The sequence below is a fragment of the Pistacia vera genome, unplaced genomic scaffold (assembly GCF_008641045.1).
Source record: "Pistacia vera cultivar Batoury unplaced genomic scaffold, PisVer_v2 Contig135, whole genome shotgun sequence".
Lineage (NCBI taxonomy): Eukaryota > Viridiplantae > Streptophyta > Magnoliopsida > Sapindales > Anacardiaceae > Pistacia > Pistacia vera.
The window spans coordinates 541,973-557,313 of record NW_022195412.1 but is presented as its reverse complement, the minus strand read 5'-3'; the positions used below and the strand labels follow the sequence as shown (position 1 = coordinate 557,313).

The following is a 15,341-nucleotide window of genomic DNA, read 5'->3' as shown; positions in this document are numbered from 1 at the left end:
AACCAGAACCTCAGGTACCCATCGGTTTTGGTTTTGGCCTGTTCTTTTGCACACCCCTAGTTGCTAGCACTCCTTTTATACAAATGTTTGTTGAGGACCTAAACATAATTAAGCAAAACCTCAGGGTGGATAAAATCTTTCTCTGGTCTTGGGAAACCTAGCTAGCAGCTTCTTCTTCTTTCCCTTACACTAATTAAGTTGTGACTTGTAATTTAAGATCTATGTAATCCATAAACGAACCTTGTGTCATGCTTGTGTGAGCGAGATTTGATTATCCAACGACCTCTCGAACTAATCTCTCGTTTTATATGTTGAAAAGAAAAATTTTATTATGTTATTACTTAACGGATAAATGACTTTAATATATTCTTCTGAGGTGTGCATAGAATCTTGTTCTTCCATTGAAGCTAGCTATTAGCTTAATTGGGAGCCTAAATGGTTCAAAATGTGGACTGGCTCACTTTTCGGCTGGCCCATGTTGGTCTAGATCCAGATCGAGCTGGGGCATACATTTCATAGATCATAAGTTCACCCAGATCGATGTCCAATAACTGAGCCCATTCTATATTTAAAGGCAAATACTCGACCGGATTATAGCTCATTCAACCAACTGACGTCATTAAATCTTGCTCTCCAAATGGCAGTCCAAACTCCAAACAGCATTTATATTTATTTATGGGAGAACGACATTTTCCCACCCAAGGTTTGGCAAAATGACACTTTCCCACCCTTGAAGTTTCAAAATGACACTTTCCCACGCTTCCTTAGGTTCTGTCATGTTTTCTGTTAATATTTTATTGAAAAGATGAAAATGCTCTTAAATATTTGACTTTATAAATTTTTTATTATTTTTAATTAGAAAAAAAGTCAAATATTGAAAAGTAAAAAAAGATAAAATAGTTAACCCTACCTAAAAAGTTAGGAGTAATGTTATGAAATTGTTTTAAGTTAAATGACCTTCATATTTATATATTTATTTATAATGTCATTAATATCTAATCACTATTATTCAATAATCTACTAAATATCTAATGTTTTTTATGATATAATGTTTTTCATTTTTACTAATTAACATAAAAAATCAAAATTCCTAATTAATTAAATAAATAAAAGAAAAGAAGATATATTTATACTTGAACTAATAAATAATCGAGTAAAGACTTTGACTTAACTAAATTTTAATTTATAATAAACTAATTAAAAAATTAACTATTTAAGGGTATTTTCATCTTTTCAATCAAATATTAATATAAAACGTTAACAAAAGTTGACGAATGACGGAAAAGTGTCATTTTGCCAAACCTTGGGCGGGAAAATGTTGTTCTCCCTTTATTTATTTAATATTCTTGTTGTTTCTTCTCTTAACTGTGTTATAATTCAATCCCATTAATTATTAATTAACGTATTAATTACTTATAATTACGATACTCAACGCGTACGTAAGAGAGAAAAGATTATACTCCTCTTTTGTTTATTATTATATGTTTTGTTTTTCAATTGTTGGAGATTAGTAGTTATCGCTACCTAATTTTGTTAATCATATCCTTTATTCCCCATTCATAGACCCTTGTTTTAAATATAATTTTGTAGTAGTTTCCACGTCCACATTTGAAAATTTTGTACAAAGTCAAAGATATTCCACCATCTTTGCAACAAATATCTCAAATCAAACCTTTAATTATTCAATCCCATTAATAAACAAATAAATAAATAAAACAAAGTTTTGGTAATATCAATCTATTGGTTAAAGACATAACCCCCCTAGATAATCATTAGCCTTGTGGTCGGGCAACAAGACTTTAACCATTTAGGTAATAGCTGATTCATAAATTTTTATTAGGGAGAGTCAAAGTAAAAGTGAATTACACGTTAATATTTTTGTTAGGGTGGGTCAAAATCTAGAAATTGTACATATTGACTCCGTTTGGTTCACAATTTTGTGTTTTTGAGAAAAGTTTTTTTTAAAAAGTTAAAAAAAAGTTGAATTGGGCGGGTATTACGATGTAAGATTTGTAAATTATAAAATACCCCCTATGTTTGTTTATTTGCAAAACACCCCCTATAATAAAACATTAAAAGTTAACAAAAACACCCCCAACCCACCCTCAAATACGGACAGCCGGCCACCACCGCCAGAGGGTGGTCGGAGTCGCCGTATTGGTGCATGACCGGCTGGATCTTGCCGGTCGTGCGCCGATATGGCCTTTTCTGGCCAGATCCACCGTGGATCGCCAGATCTGACCGTATTTGCTCGTCAATGACGGCCAACAAACGGTCGTCGTTGATTGTCAACGATGACCGTTTGTTGGCCGTCGTTACCGACTGTTACGGCCAAAGATCTGGCCGTCAAAGGCTAGATCTTTGGCCTTAGATCTAGCCTTTTTCGGCAGATCTATCATGGATCTGGTCGGAGAAGGCTAGAGCGGCGCACTACAAGTCAGATTCAGCCGGTAGTGCGCCATCCTACCAGATTCTGGCCATTTTCCGACGGTGGTAGTCGGAATCTGGTAAATGTGGATTACTAGGGTGTTTTTGCAATTTTTAAAAAAAATATTTAGGGGTATTTAATTAAATTAAAAAATTTAAGGGGTTTAAAAAAAGTTGAATAATATTGAGAGTAGTATTCCCAAAAACTCTGGTTTTTGGGTATTTTACTGTTTAACTTTTTTGGGAATACTAAAAGTAGTATTCCCAAAATGCAACCAAACGAAGCCATTGGTATTCAAAAAAAAAAAAAAAAAAAATTGAGGGGTGGGCCAAAACTAGGCTAGATACACCCCTTTATCTAGGTGGATTATCCAAAGGTTTTATGTTCGAGTTTCATAAAGTGGCCACCTATTACATTTATGACTTATCTAACTTATTAGGTCTATAAGATATTCAATAGATCTCGATAATTAATTGAGTTGCACACTCAAAAAAAAAAAAAAAAAGTTATAAGATATGATATGATAATAAAATCTTCCCCGAAGTTTCTAAAATAACAACCATTCATATGTCGTTAATAAACCATTATGTTATGAGTTAGTTAATGTATTTTATCATTTCCGAACATCAAGGGTTTTTTTTTGTTATTTTATCATTTCTCTGGGGAATAAAGTATTAAAACTTAATGAATTGATACCGTATTTTATTAATTTATGGTAGTTTTTGTTATTTTCCATTGATTACTTGAATCTCAAACTAATTTGTGAAGGGATAAACCTAACTTGCACTCAATAAATAAAGTTTGACCAAACTCTAACAAATGTTGGTGATCAGAGGGTCCTTAAATTGGACCCAAGTCACCCAACTCATCATAAAAAATTTTATTTTATACAACTGAGATCAACCATTCGCTACAATTTTGATGACATTTGGAACCCAAACCAAAGATAAGTCCACAACCACTTTCAATTAAATTCATATATTTAATATATTCTTGGCATTGTGGACCTTATCAATGTGGGCATCTAGTTCAAATTTCAAATCCTTGGCCTAAAAAATAATATTTTTATAAAGAAAAAAAAAAGATAGGGAAAAAAACCAAGTGAATGATTATCATTTACCATAGTCACATGGAAAAAAAAAAAAAAAGATAATAGAAAGTGAATTATTAAAGCTGTGGGTGTCACACCATTCATGGAGAAACAACATTATGATATTAGGTGGGTCTTTTATAATATAACCAGTAAAAAAGAAAAAAAAAAAATAAAAAAGGTAGCTAAGTGAATTGCCCTAGTCCACTATTTCAATTATATATGTCGATTTTTTACGTTTTTGGTAAATCTAACCCTTGAGTTATACTTGAATATGTTATTATCAATTAATAAGGTGGACCTTCAAAATCATATTGAAAACACACTTTAATCCTTAATTAAAACTGTATTTAATCTTGTTATTGGTACTCATTAAATTGTACTTGTAACATCCGAATAATAGCACATGTGGATTAAGTATAATTTAATTATCAAATACTTTTAATGTGTGTAATGAATTCATAATAAATAAATAAATTAATAATAATTTTAAAGATATGGAGTAATAAACAAGGAATTATACGGTGAGTTTAGGTTTATGCCTTGTCTCTATCAATTTAAAATTAAATGCCGTGGTGAAATTGAAAGGTGGAAAATAATTATGCCAACAAAAAAGCAAAAGCAGATGAAAAACATATTCTCGAACATGGAAAGTGAAATAAAGTTTGAAAAGAAATAAAATTGGACCCTCATCGGAACGACTCCCTCCCTCCTTGACTTCCCACCCAAAACGACAATGACCAAAATCCCCTACTCTCATCGCATCTCATCCACGTGTACGTTCTGTATCTCTCCACGTGTACGCCTAACCCCACTCAACGTCGAAACCCCGCTTTCCAAAGTTGGTAAGACACAACGCAAAGTCACAGACTCTTAGCTTCAGTTTTACAGAAGAAATTTTTTTTTTTTTTAAATTAAATAAAATTAAAGAAAAATAAAGAGAGAGAGAGAGAGAGAAAGGCATGCAAGCACTGAAACGTTCGATATTTTATTCCAATTCTCGCCCTTCAATTTTACGTAATTCACATGATGAAGCCACTCTTTCTTTCATCTCTTGCTGTTATAGTTACTCTCTCGTCGTCAGTCTAAGTTTGAATAATTGTTGTTGTTGTTTGTTTCAATGGCAGCTGCTAGTTCAAACTCTGAGTCTGACGTGGAAGCTGTGATAGAATTCTTCAGAAAGAACGGATTCAAGGAGGCTGAGTCAGCTCTCAAAGAAGATATGATGGAAAAATGTGACTTGGGTTCGTTTGATTATGAGAAGTTCTTGTTCCCGGTGCTGCCGCCGGTGAGGATTCCGACCACTCTCAGGCGACATGAGGTTGAAGAACATATTGGTGGTGATGAAAGATCATCAAGATCAAGTTTTGTTTCTTCTTCTTCCTCCGATGATGAGTTTGTGAGCCTGGGTTCTTCTACAACCGGAGTTTGTTCTTCAGGTAAAATTACTAGCTTCTTGTTTGTTTATAAATTAAATATGAAGATTTAAGTTCTGGTTTAGTAGTGTAAAGAATCTTACTTGATTGTATGCTTTTTTTTTTTGATGAAATTCATGGAGTGCTGACATCAACAATGCTGCTACTCAGTTTTATTACATATTCAGAAATCAGAAGTCATGTGAATTTATTCTCTTAACTGACACATATGCCTAAGTTGGCCATTAAATTACAATTTCTTTTAAATTCCCTGCAACCCAAATGTGCAGCTCCTCGAAGTGGGTGGCGTTGGCCTTTTGTTAGATTTAAAATTTTTGGTATTTGTTAGATTGCCATCCTGATTTTCCATGACCCTGTTTTGTGTTTTCTCCATTAACAGTCTCTCTAACTCCAGATATCGACTACTTGATTGTTGCTTATGCAATCCCATCAATATTTTATTAACGGGAATTGACTTTAAGGTTTCTCTCCTATGAAAGACCATCAATTTGGTTGCCTCTTGTTCCCTTAATCACTTGCCAATTTAGAGTTTAATATGCAGAATTTGACCTGCGCTCGCGACCAAACGGTCATTATACCTTCATGATTTAGCAGCAGTATTGTTAGAAATTGTAGTTCTTTACTAATTTTTATGGTGTTCTACCAGTTTACAGGTAGGTTGCTTGATGTATCTATTCTAGTTTGCATTGGTCGCACTTATTTTTTTTTTCACTTTGTCAGATTTCACAAACCCGTATGGACGGCATTCTGCATCTCGGGGTAATTCCGATGCATCATCTGATAGCTTATCTCAGTTTGATACGGCGCGTGATTACCCCGATTATGATATGCAAAATGATATCTATTGGCATGATGAGAAAGATGAAGGCTCCTTCTTGACTCCCTGCTTTGGAGGGCCTGACTTCTTTGGCTGTCCAAGTGAGGATAAGTTCATCATGACTTTAGACACTGAGAAGCAATTTGAAAATTCGTTGGTGGTATATGATCAGTCAGAAGGATTGCAATCAGAGACAAGCATAGATTACTTGGATAAGCCGTGTCTAGTTAATATTGCCCCGTTGAATTCCAAGAATGAGGTTCAAGTGACAGATTATTCTGATTCTGAAAAGAATAACCAGCATGAAGGAGTCATGGAAGAAATGCTCAAGAATTGTGCAGCTTATGGTTGTTCAGAGGGGTTTGTGTACGGCGAGAAACTGGAGGACTATGGTTACCTGAGCTCCAAAGAAACTGATTTATATGATCTTCAAATGAAGGTTGTTGGGGGTTCTTCTACTGATTGTGATTTATCTCTTCATTGTGGAACTAAAAACACTTCTGGCTACTCTATTAAGAGGGAATCAAGCAATGAGTGGACTGAAGGGTTTAAAGATACATCGAACTTTCATGTTAAGGATGCCAAGAAAGATTTTATGTCAAATGGAATTGATGGCTTTGACATAGGAGATTTTGAATTTAATGGACTCCATGAACCTAAGTCTGATGCAGATGGAGACGATGTTAATGCTCATGACCTTCTTATGTATGATAATCATGAGGAAGAATATGAAATATTCAATCTGCGGATCATACACCGGAAAAACAGGTTTGTTGGGCAAAGTCTCCCTGCTTTACTTCTTAATTGCATAATGGTTCACATCTTTGTAAATGTCAACTAAACCAATGAAAACCATAGGAGTTATTATAACTTAAGCAAAGTGGTTCAACTAATCAAGTAAGTGTGTTCAAATTATTTATGTAGGATGGTGATATAACTTAAGCAAATTGTTGATACTGTTTTAGAATTTAAAATTGTGAAGTAAGCAGCACTCTAGCCTTCTGTAGATATTTGAGCATCAGCTTAGCTAGAATGCATAGTAATGGATATATTTGAACTGTTTGTACTCTGTCTTGATAGAGATTCAAAGACGGTGCATTGCAGGTTGATATGTAGCAATCAGTGTACTCATGTGTTATGCCATCTACAGGACTGGATTCGAAGAAGACAAGGATCTGCCGATTGTGCTAAATACTGTCATTGCAGGTAGATATTATGTTACAGAATACTTAGGCTCAGCTGCTTTCAGCAAGGTTTTCCAGGCACATGATCTTCACACAGGACTGGATGTTTGCCTGAAGATCATAAAAAATGATAAAGATTTTTTTGATCAGAGTTTAGATGAAATTAAACTTCTCAAGCTTGTGAACAAGCATGATCCGGGTGATGAACGCCACATTTTGCGTCTGTTTGACTACTTTTATCATCAGGTACACCTTAAATCTATATCCATATACATTTTAATTCCTTTGTTAACCATTGTTAATGCTTAAATTTATCTTTTTGATAACTGCATAGGAGCATCTGTTCATTGTTTGTGAACTCCTCCGAGCAAATCTGTATGAATTTCAGAAATTTAATCAAGAATCCGGTGGGGAAGCATATTTTACTCTAAGCAGGTTGCAGGTTTGTTCAATTCTGCTCTTTGCTTGGTGGTGTTCTCTTAAGCATAATTTATTACAGCTAATAGCAATATATCATCCATCATGAAAGAGAGCAATGACTTTTAATTGGGTTTCATCACATAGGTGATAACTCGCCAATGTTTGGAGGCATTGGAGTACTTGCATAACCTGGGAATTCTTCATTGTGATCTAAAGCCTGAAAATATTCTTATCAAAAGTTACAAAAGGTGTGAGATAAAGATTATTGATCTCGGAAGCAGCTGCTTTGAAACTGACAACTTGTGCCTGTATGTACAATCACGATCCTATAGAGCGCCCGAAGTTATCTTAGGCCTTCCATATGACCAAAAGATTGATTTATGGTCTCTTGGCTGTATCCTGGCCGAGCTATGCTCTGGCGAAGTATGTGCTTTGGCATTGTTTAATTCATAACTTTAAGTTGATCTTATCACTCATCAATTTGTAATCCAATAATTCTGATGTTAGCTTAGGCTTGGAGTAAATTTCATCAGCAATCTATTGGAATGTCTGTCTTTTCCAGGTGCTCTTTCCAAATGATGCTGTTGTAATGATCCTTGCACGTATGATAGGGATGCTGGGTCCTATTGATCTTGAGATGCTGGTGAATGGACAGGAGACATACAAGTACTTCACAAAAGAATACGATCTTTTCTTTGTAAACGAGGTTTGTTCCACATGTACTAATCGAGTTTATTAATTTTCAGTTTAAGTTCATTGCACTAAATGAATTTATATGTGGCTTTGTGCGTCCAGGAGACAGACCAACTAGAATACATTATTCCAGAGGAGTCGTCGTTGGAGCATCAACTGCAAGTCTCTGATGCTAAGTTCATTGACTTCATTAGAAATTTGCTCGAGATCAATCCCCAGAGGCGCCCGACTGCAAGGGAGGCATTGGAACACCCGTGGCTTTTGCACTCGTACTAGTCTTATTCTCCCTGAATTGCTGGAGGAGTTATCAATTTTGTGGGTATATATATTTACATCTACTTTGAAATGTCATTATGAGCATTTTTGGAGCGCAGTTTGCTCCAATTTCAGTTTTGGTTTTTATGTAAATGCAGCTACATCAACTTTCTCCTTCTACATCTGTTTGTTAATTTATTCTGTACAAAAAAAAAAAAAAAAGAATTCCCACTTTTTTCCCCTCTAATTAAGCGAGGGTTTGTTGTAAATCGCAGGCAAATCGATTGGTTAACAGAAAAATATAATAAAAAAAGACCATTGCAATGCTTGTTTGGGCTCTTGATGCAAGAATGCAGTTCTTCTATGTGTTGCAGTTTTCAGTTTCATCTCTTCTTTCTGGAATTTCTGATGAACCATATTCACAATATTTATGACCAGTTGCATAATTTCTTCGTCTTCAAAGTTGAAGCTTTTGACATTCTGCTATTTCTACAGAGAACGGCTGCAATTCACTAATGCCAATTCATGAAACATTGCGTATTCTCTTTTATGAGTCTGTTAAGAAACGACTTTATTTAGAAACTTAAGTTGTTACTTGTTAGGCAAGGATTCAATGGTTCAAAGATAATATTCTAGTCTAATATATTTCTTCTAGTCTAACACGTAGCCGCCGACGACTGTGAAGGCGGGCTGCCTGAGAAAAGCAGCAGGAAATAAACATGGAAGTTGAGTATGATCTGGAACTAAAAACCATAAATAAATAAGATTTGTTTTAGACTCTTTACTATTAATTCAATATTCTACGATCTATGTGTTGGTCTTTTGGAACATTGATAATAAAGATAGATTTTTGTCTTAAGGTTGATTTATTATTGATTGACTGTAAAAGCATGTCGTTGCTGTAAGATGTTTGTTGTCTCAACTTCTGTTTTAAAAGAAAATCTGAGTAGTCGTGTGTTCTGTTCACCATCTATCGAAGACACAGAGTTACAAGATTTAAATTAGTGTCATGCCTTTGCTGGTTGGGGTTGTTCTCCACTAGGTCTTAGTGATCATATATATATATATATATATATGATCGAGGGTGTTCGGGTCAGCTAACGTGTATCTTAGCTAATCTCTAGACCTGAAATTACCGATTGGGTAAGAGTTTTAATGGTTACCCTTATTAGCAACGGAGGAGGGACTCAAACTTAAGACCTCTTGGAAAATACACTCAAGAGTCTCTAACGAACCATTGGTCCGCCTAGGGGTTGGTTGTTCATAGTAAATATTTGTCAAAACAAAACTTTGATGTTTCAGAAAAGTTTATGCCTTGGAATAAAAAATAATATTATACCAACAACCTTCTCTTATAACTCTATTATGACAGTTTGTAATTAGTTAGTTCACAACAGGTCTCAATAATTAATTATAAATTGGTTAATTATGAACTGTTACTAACAGAGGGTTAATGGTATATTATTACTTTGAAATGACTCCTAAAAGAATTTATTATAATTAAATTCCAGTAGGAGAGTGACAAAATGTTCATGATATGGGCTTTGAAATGTGACATTAATTCCAAAGAAGAATGTGACCGCCAGTAGATGAGGATGGCGATGAGGATGAGGTGAGGGTAATAGGGTCATTTGTTCTAGTAAGGTTAAAATTAATAAAATATTACAAGGGGGTTTTTGGGTTAATTCTGATGCCTCAGGGTCTGTCAGTTTGGACCAAACCAAACATCGGGGCTTTATATAACATTAATTATGTTGTAAGATGATTATCCTACGTGTCGCCACCCGATAATCACTAACCGTACGTGAATTTTAGTGATGGAGATTGTTCCAAGTACAGTGCACTTGAGTGTACCGTATCACTCCCTCTCTAATCTCCATGCATCGTCTCTAATAATTAGCAAGGACAACCATCTTAAAGAACACAAACTTGTCTTTTCTTATTATCTCATTCCATTCAACAAAAAAAAGCCTCCCATTTTCACTTTAGACCACCACCTCTCCTTCCGCGCGTGCTTCAACGCTCTCATTTATTTGCTGGAGCACGGTCCTTGTGGTCCCCAACCAATCTCCTCCTTTAAGGCTTTGTTTGGTTTGCATAAACTCTACTCCATAAGAAACTGTAAAAATAACAAAATTATTTTGAGAGTTAATCTTTATTTATTTCCTTAAATTTTGTATTAAAATCATGCCTAATTTCCATATATTATGCTTGTTTCATGCAAGATAAATGAGGTTATTATTGGATAAGTCAGAAATAATATCTTTAATAAAATAAATAACAATATTAATTATTTGAAACTTTTAAAAAGTATCTTAGTATTCTATTGTAATAATAAAGCTTTTGACTATCTAAAATTATTTTATATTTATAATTTTATATCAGCTTGACTTTGACAGTAAAGTCTCAATGTGTTTTTTTAAGAAGCACGTTTAAAAAGAAAAACATTAGAAAAACACTTTGACAATTTTTTTGTTTCTAAAAGCACTTTTATCCCAAATATAAAAACCCATTTATATTTTCCATTTTCTATTACAACAAACAACCCCTAATTATTTTTCAGAATATTTTAATTGCTATAAATGATTTATTAATAACATAATGTTATTTTTTTAATTATTTTACAATATTGTATGAAATAAATAATTATCGTAAGTCTTAGAAAAATAAATATTTATTGAAAAACGTATTTTACACTCCCAAAGACTGCCTTAATTTCAGCGAAATGAACCACTAGAGCACTGGCCAGTCGCCAAATTAGCGCGTAGATTAGCGTCTCTTCAGTCTTCGATTCTATCTTTCTCCCTTTCTAATTTTACACGACCAGTCGAATCCACACCACCACCACATGCCATGACCACCACAACTCTCTTAGCATAATCAACTCAGATTTCTAATTTTCAGTCTTAATCAAATCAAAATCGTTTCGTTCTGTTTTGTTTTGAAGAGTTTGTTGTGCTTTTGTTTTTTTTTTTTTTTTTTTTTTTTTGGTTTTCATGGCCGAGTTGACTCAAGCCGAGGTGGTTTACTCACCTCGCTGGTCTATTCAAGTATGGAGAAGCTTTTTGAACTGGCTGGGTTTCTTCTTCCAGATCTTCTCTAAGATTATAACAGCTCTCGGTCACCATCCGCTACTCTCTTCTTCGGCTTCGGCCTCAACTCACGCTTTCAATCCGCTGCCAGTTGTGGAGCTGCCAGAGTCTGATTTTCCGGCGGCCGTGGAGATCGCTGGGGTCAGAGACTCCGTTGATGACATGGCTACCGTTGAGCGTGCCGAGAAACTCACGGTATGTTTACGTTTATTCGCCTAAAAAACGGCGATTTGGTGGAGAATTATTTTTATTTTTTTAATTGATACAGATTAACATATAATTATTGTGATATTGTAATTTTATTCCCGTGTTCTTGTGCGCGGCTCTTTCGATTTGAAATCTGAAAATCTTGGTAAATCTCAGTTGAAATTTGTTTAATAATTAGCAATAAGTTTCAGAAACTTTATGGAACTCAATGATGAGAATTTAAGCCAATTGTTAACGGAATATATCGATTTAACATATGCAAGCTTTGAATTGTGTGTTGTTTATGGCTCCTCGTGGCTGGAAGTTTTGTTAGTAAATTTAGGTAGATTTTTGCGAAAGAATGTGTTCACTATACCTTCTATTTTTCTTTTGTCTTTTCCTTCTTTGATTTTTGTTCTATTCTCTGCAAACGGATGGATTGATGAATATAATAATATTTGATGCATTTTTCTGCAGGTAGTTCTTGATTTGGATGAAACTTTAGTATGTGCATATGAGACATCTAGTCTGCCTGTTTCTCTATGCAGTCAAGCAACCGAAGCTGGTGTGAAGTGGTTTGAGTTGGAATGCTATTCTTTAGACAAGGTTTCTATACATAAGTATACTTAATAGATTATCAACTATGTTTCCGAAAGAAATTGTTTTTGACTTCGATGTGTTTGGATTGAAGGAAAATGAAGGAAACCCTAAGGTCAATTATGTTACGGTGTTTGAGCGTCCAGGATTGCATGAGTTTTTAAAACAAGTGAGCGAATTTGCAGAGCTTATACTGTTTACTGCTGGTCTTGAAGGTTTGCTGATTACTTGACCATTTATTAAGCTATGATAAAAAGGAAACGACTTTTGTTTTTCTTTTCTCTGTATATTTTCTGAAGGATACTCTCTGCTTTTTTCAGGCTATGCTAGACCACTTGTTGACAGAATAGATGAAGAAAATCTGTTTAGCCTTCGACTTTATCGGCCTTCAACAATTAGCACGTAAGTTATGCTACCTGTATTTCCCTTGTAATCTTTTCTCTATTAGGTTGTCACTAGAAGTCCCTGATTTGAATTCTCTCAATTCCATGTGGATTTCTTTGCTGCTTTGGTGAATTATATCTGCATCACTTTAATTTTCTTCAGTTCATTATATCTTGCACTTTATAGAAATAATTTCGTGATTTTGTTGGTCATATCGATCTATATTCTCTGTTATTCTGCCCATGACTTTCCACTAAATTTTCAGGGTTCTGAGAGTTTCTGGTCCCACATAATAATAATCTGATAGTGGAAAATCTAGAGCCTGAACAGTGAACCAAGCAACAAGAGATTCTGTTTGAACCACCAGTACTTTTTTGATTTGAGATCTTTAGTGAAAATATAAGAAGTCTTTTATAATAGGATTCGATAAGTTGTCTTTCACTCAAATTGGTTCTTAGTTCCCAACACTTATTCTGAAGGATAATGGTTTTCTATTGTAGATTTTAATATATCTTTTGGTTAGTAGAGTTATGTTGTCATATAGAATCTTTAAGTATAAATAATAATAAATAAATAAAAGTGAGTAATTTTAGATTCCAAAATAAAAAAGAATAGATTTTATTTAACTCTAAAGAGAACTCCAAATATTCCTTGGTGCTTCATGCTTTATACATTTTCTTGTTTGGCTCCTCAAAGCAATTTTTAAAACATGCTCAGAGTGCAGAATTAACATGTCAGCCTATGACAGTTGTGGCATAAGCTTTATTTATGTGAATAATTTCTATGATTAGTGGAATGGACTTATTGGATTGCAAGTCAGGTCAAGATTAATTGCATTGTTTGTTCAATCATTGTTCTTTGACAAAACAGGGAGTATCGGGAACATGTTAAGGATCTCTCATGCCTGTCGAAAGATTTATGTCGTACTGTTATTGTTGATAACAATCCGTTCAGTTTCTTGTTGCAACCTCTGAATGGAATCCCATGCGTTCCATTTTCAGCTGGGCAACCACAAGACACACAGGTAACAATATTTGCATTGTTGAAATTTCAATTTAATTCATTTAATGATGCTTGAGCATTTCCTTACCATGTTTCCTTCTGCATCGTGTATTGATCAGCTTCTCAATGTCCTTCTTCCACTTCTCAAGCAACTTTCTCTGGAGAAAGATGTGAGACCTATGCTCTATGAAAAATTCCACATGCCTGAATGGTTTCAAAAGCAGGGAATCCCTTCTTCTAGATTTGTAGGATAAAGACTTTATGAAGGCGGCCAATCTTCTTGTTCAATTCCATTCAGCCTTTTCTGGTAGCAGCATCTCATCATTGTTCGCAGTGACTTCTCGTATAGCATTAATCTGCGTACTGGAGGCACTGACAGAAGCCAAAAGTTTCATAGTTACACAAAGGAATTATCTGCTACCTCTGTGAAATAGATATACCATTAATGTATCTAGATTTGTTTAAACTCTTGATTCTTGTGTAACTTGTTCATATGATTGCTGTCTGTCAGATGTTTCTATGTATCTTTCAGAATTTTGTAAATTTGTTGTGGATCAATATTTACTTGCAGGTCAGTCTCTCACTATCATGCCTTAAGTACTATCGAAATTGTCAATCTTTCTTGTTCCATATAGTATTGAGTTCTTGCCAAACCTTAGCCTGCTCACCTACTATCATACTCCTATGAATTCTACTATGTCTATCGGCCCGGCATCATGTGGCTGGTTTTGCAGCCAGGAAGTTTGAGGATTGGAGTCTTCCAATTTCACAGCATGAGATGTTCAAGTTGCAGCCCTGGAATAGTTAAACTCTCCCTTCATGGCGGAATTAAGTTTCTGGGCAATGGCCGATGGTTGGATGCAGAGAAAGGCCATTCTACATAAATGAAATTATTAATAATTAATGAGCAGTCCGACCTAATGTTCATTACTTGTGTTATGAAATGAACCTTTACAGCTTTGCCTGTCCCAAAAGCTTGTGTATCAGTGACAAAGGCAAATTTAAAGCTGTTAAAATATGTGGCATGTACAATACAGAGACAAAAGCAACCCAATTGGGCTTCTGCGCTAGAGGGCTTTTGGGCTTATTATCCGGAAAATGTTTATGTGAAAGCCATTGATGCAACCTATATAGTTGTTTATAACATCAAGCAAGGCCGAACGGCTTTCACTTACCCCGAGTTTGGCATGAAGATAGATTAATACTTAAAAGGTTTAAAAATAATAAATAAATATTTTCTGTCATATTTTGTTAGGGATTTCTATCTACTAAAGTAATTATATTCTCACCCCAAGCTCATTTGCACAACCCTCTTACATCATCGATCGATTTTTTGACCGGATTTAACATTTTTCTGTGAAATTCGGTGATAAACAATGGCATTGGCCTTTGCTGGCACGCGTTGGGAATGGAGATTGATGTATTTTAGTCTTTTCATCATTTTTGTCTTTTAACAGATGGAAATTTCTAACAGAACATGACGGAAAGTGGGTGTTTATCATTTCCAAACCTTTTGGATACTATTTTATCTTTACCGCAAACTTTGGGTGTGTGTAAGTCGTTCCCCCATCAAGCAAAGGAAATCATGGGGAAGAGATAAAAAGTCGAGTCAAATTCAACTTTACAAGAAGCTTTCTGCTGTCTGTTTTCAACGTGTAATGTTGGGTTACAAAGAAGCAATGAACACCAATAATACCCACAATATATATATACATATAAACTAAAATTATTTATGAAAAAATAATTAAAAAAATAAT

General features: G+C 34.6%; 2 protein-coding genes across 4 annotated transcripts; both read left to right on the top strand.

Annotated features, from left to right (window-relative positions):
- The first annotated feature begins 4,447 nt into the window (after nt 1-4,447).
- On the top strand, nt 4,448-8,651 carry LOC116122520 (serine/threonine-protein kinase ppk15). 3 transcript variants are annotated; one of them, XM_031408361.1, is made up of 8 exons: nt 4,448-4,496; nt 4,646-4,957; nt 5,675-6,539; nt 6,922-7,201; nt 7,290-7,397; nt 7,520-7,798; nt 7,938-8,081; nt 8,171-8,651. In XM_031408361.1, the coding sequence occupies exons 1-8, from the start codon at nt 4,481-4,483 to the stop codon at nt 8,342-8,344; spliced, it is 2,178 nt and encodes a 725-aa protein (XP_031264221.1). In that variant the 5' UTR covers nt 4,448-4,480; the 3' UTR covers nt 8,345-8,651. The 3 variants fall into 3 exon arrangements, with proteins under 3 accessions (XP_031264221.1, XP_031264220.1, XP_031264222.1); XM_031408360.1 differs by having other exon boundaries at nt 4,449-4,535; XM_031408362.1 differs by lacking the exons at nt 4,448-4,496; nt 4,646-4,957 and having other exon boundaries at nt 6,424-6,539; nt 6,876-7,201.
- A 2,398-nt stretch (nt 8,652-11,049) lies between these two features.
- LOC116122509 (carboxy-terminal domain RNA polymerase II polypeptide A small phosphatase 1) lies at nt 11,050-14,159 on the top strand. Its single transcript, XM_031408351.1, has 6 exons — nt 11,050-11,610; nt 12,079-12,207; nt 12,293-12,413; nt 12,519-12,600; nt 13,453-13,606; nt 13,704-14,159. Exons 1-6 carry the CDS (start codon nt 11,320-11,322, stop codon nt 13,836-13,838), a joined length of 912 nt encoding a protein of 303 aa, XP_031264211.1. The 5' UTR covers nt 11,050-11,319; the 3' UTR covers nt 13,839-14,159.
- The last annotated feature ends 1,182 nt before the right edge of the window (nt 14,160-15,341 follow it).

What these genes read in the sequence shown, in the direction of transcription:
- LOC116122520 (XM_031408360.1), top strand. Translation starts at nt 4,481, where the DNA reads ATGCAAGCACTGAAACGTTCGATATTTTATTCCAATTCTCGCCCTTCA. An exon ending in ATCATACACCGGAAAAACAG is followed by an intron (nt 6,540 to 6,921) that starts GTTTGTTGGGCA and finishes TGCCATCTACAG; the next exon opens with GACTGGATTCGAAGAAGACA. An exon ending in CCGAGCTATGCTCTGGCGAA is followed by an intron (nt 7,799 to 7,937) that starts GTATGTGCTTTG and finishes TGTCTTTTCCAG; the next exon opens with GTGCTCTTTCCAAATGATGC.
- LOC116122509 (XM_031408351.1), top strand. Translation starts at nt 11,320, where the DNA reads ATGGCCGAGTTGACTCAAGCCGAGGTGGTTTACTCACCTCGCTGGTCT. An exon ending in AATGCTATTCTTTAGACAAG is followed by an intron (nt 12,208 to 12,292) that starts GTTTCTATACAT and finishes TTTGGATTGAAG; the next exon opens with GAAAATGAAGGAAACCCTAA. An exon ending in GTTTACTGCTGGTCTTGAAG is followed by an intron (nt 12,414 to 12,518) that starts GTTTGCTGATTA and finishes TGCTTTTTTCAG; the next exon opens with GCTATGCTAGACCACTTGTT.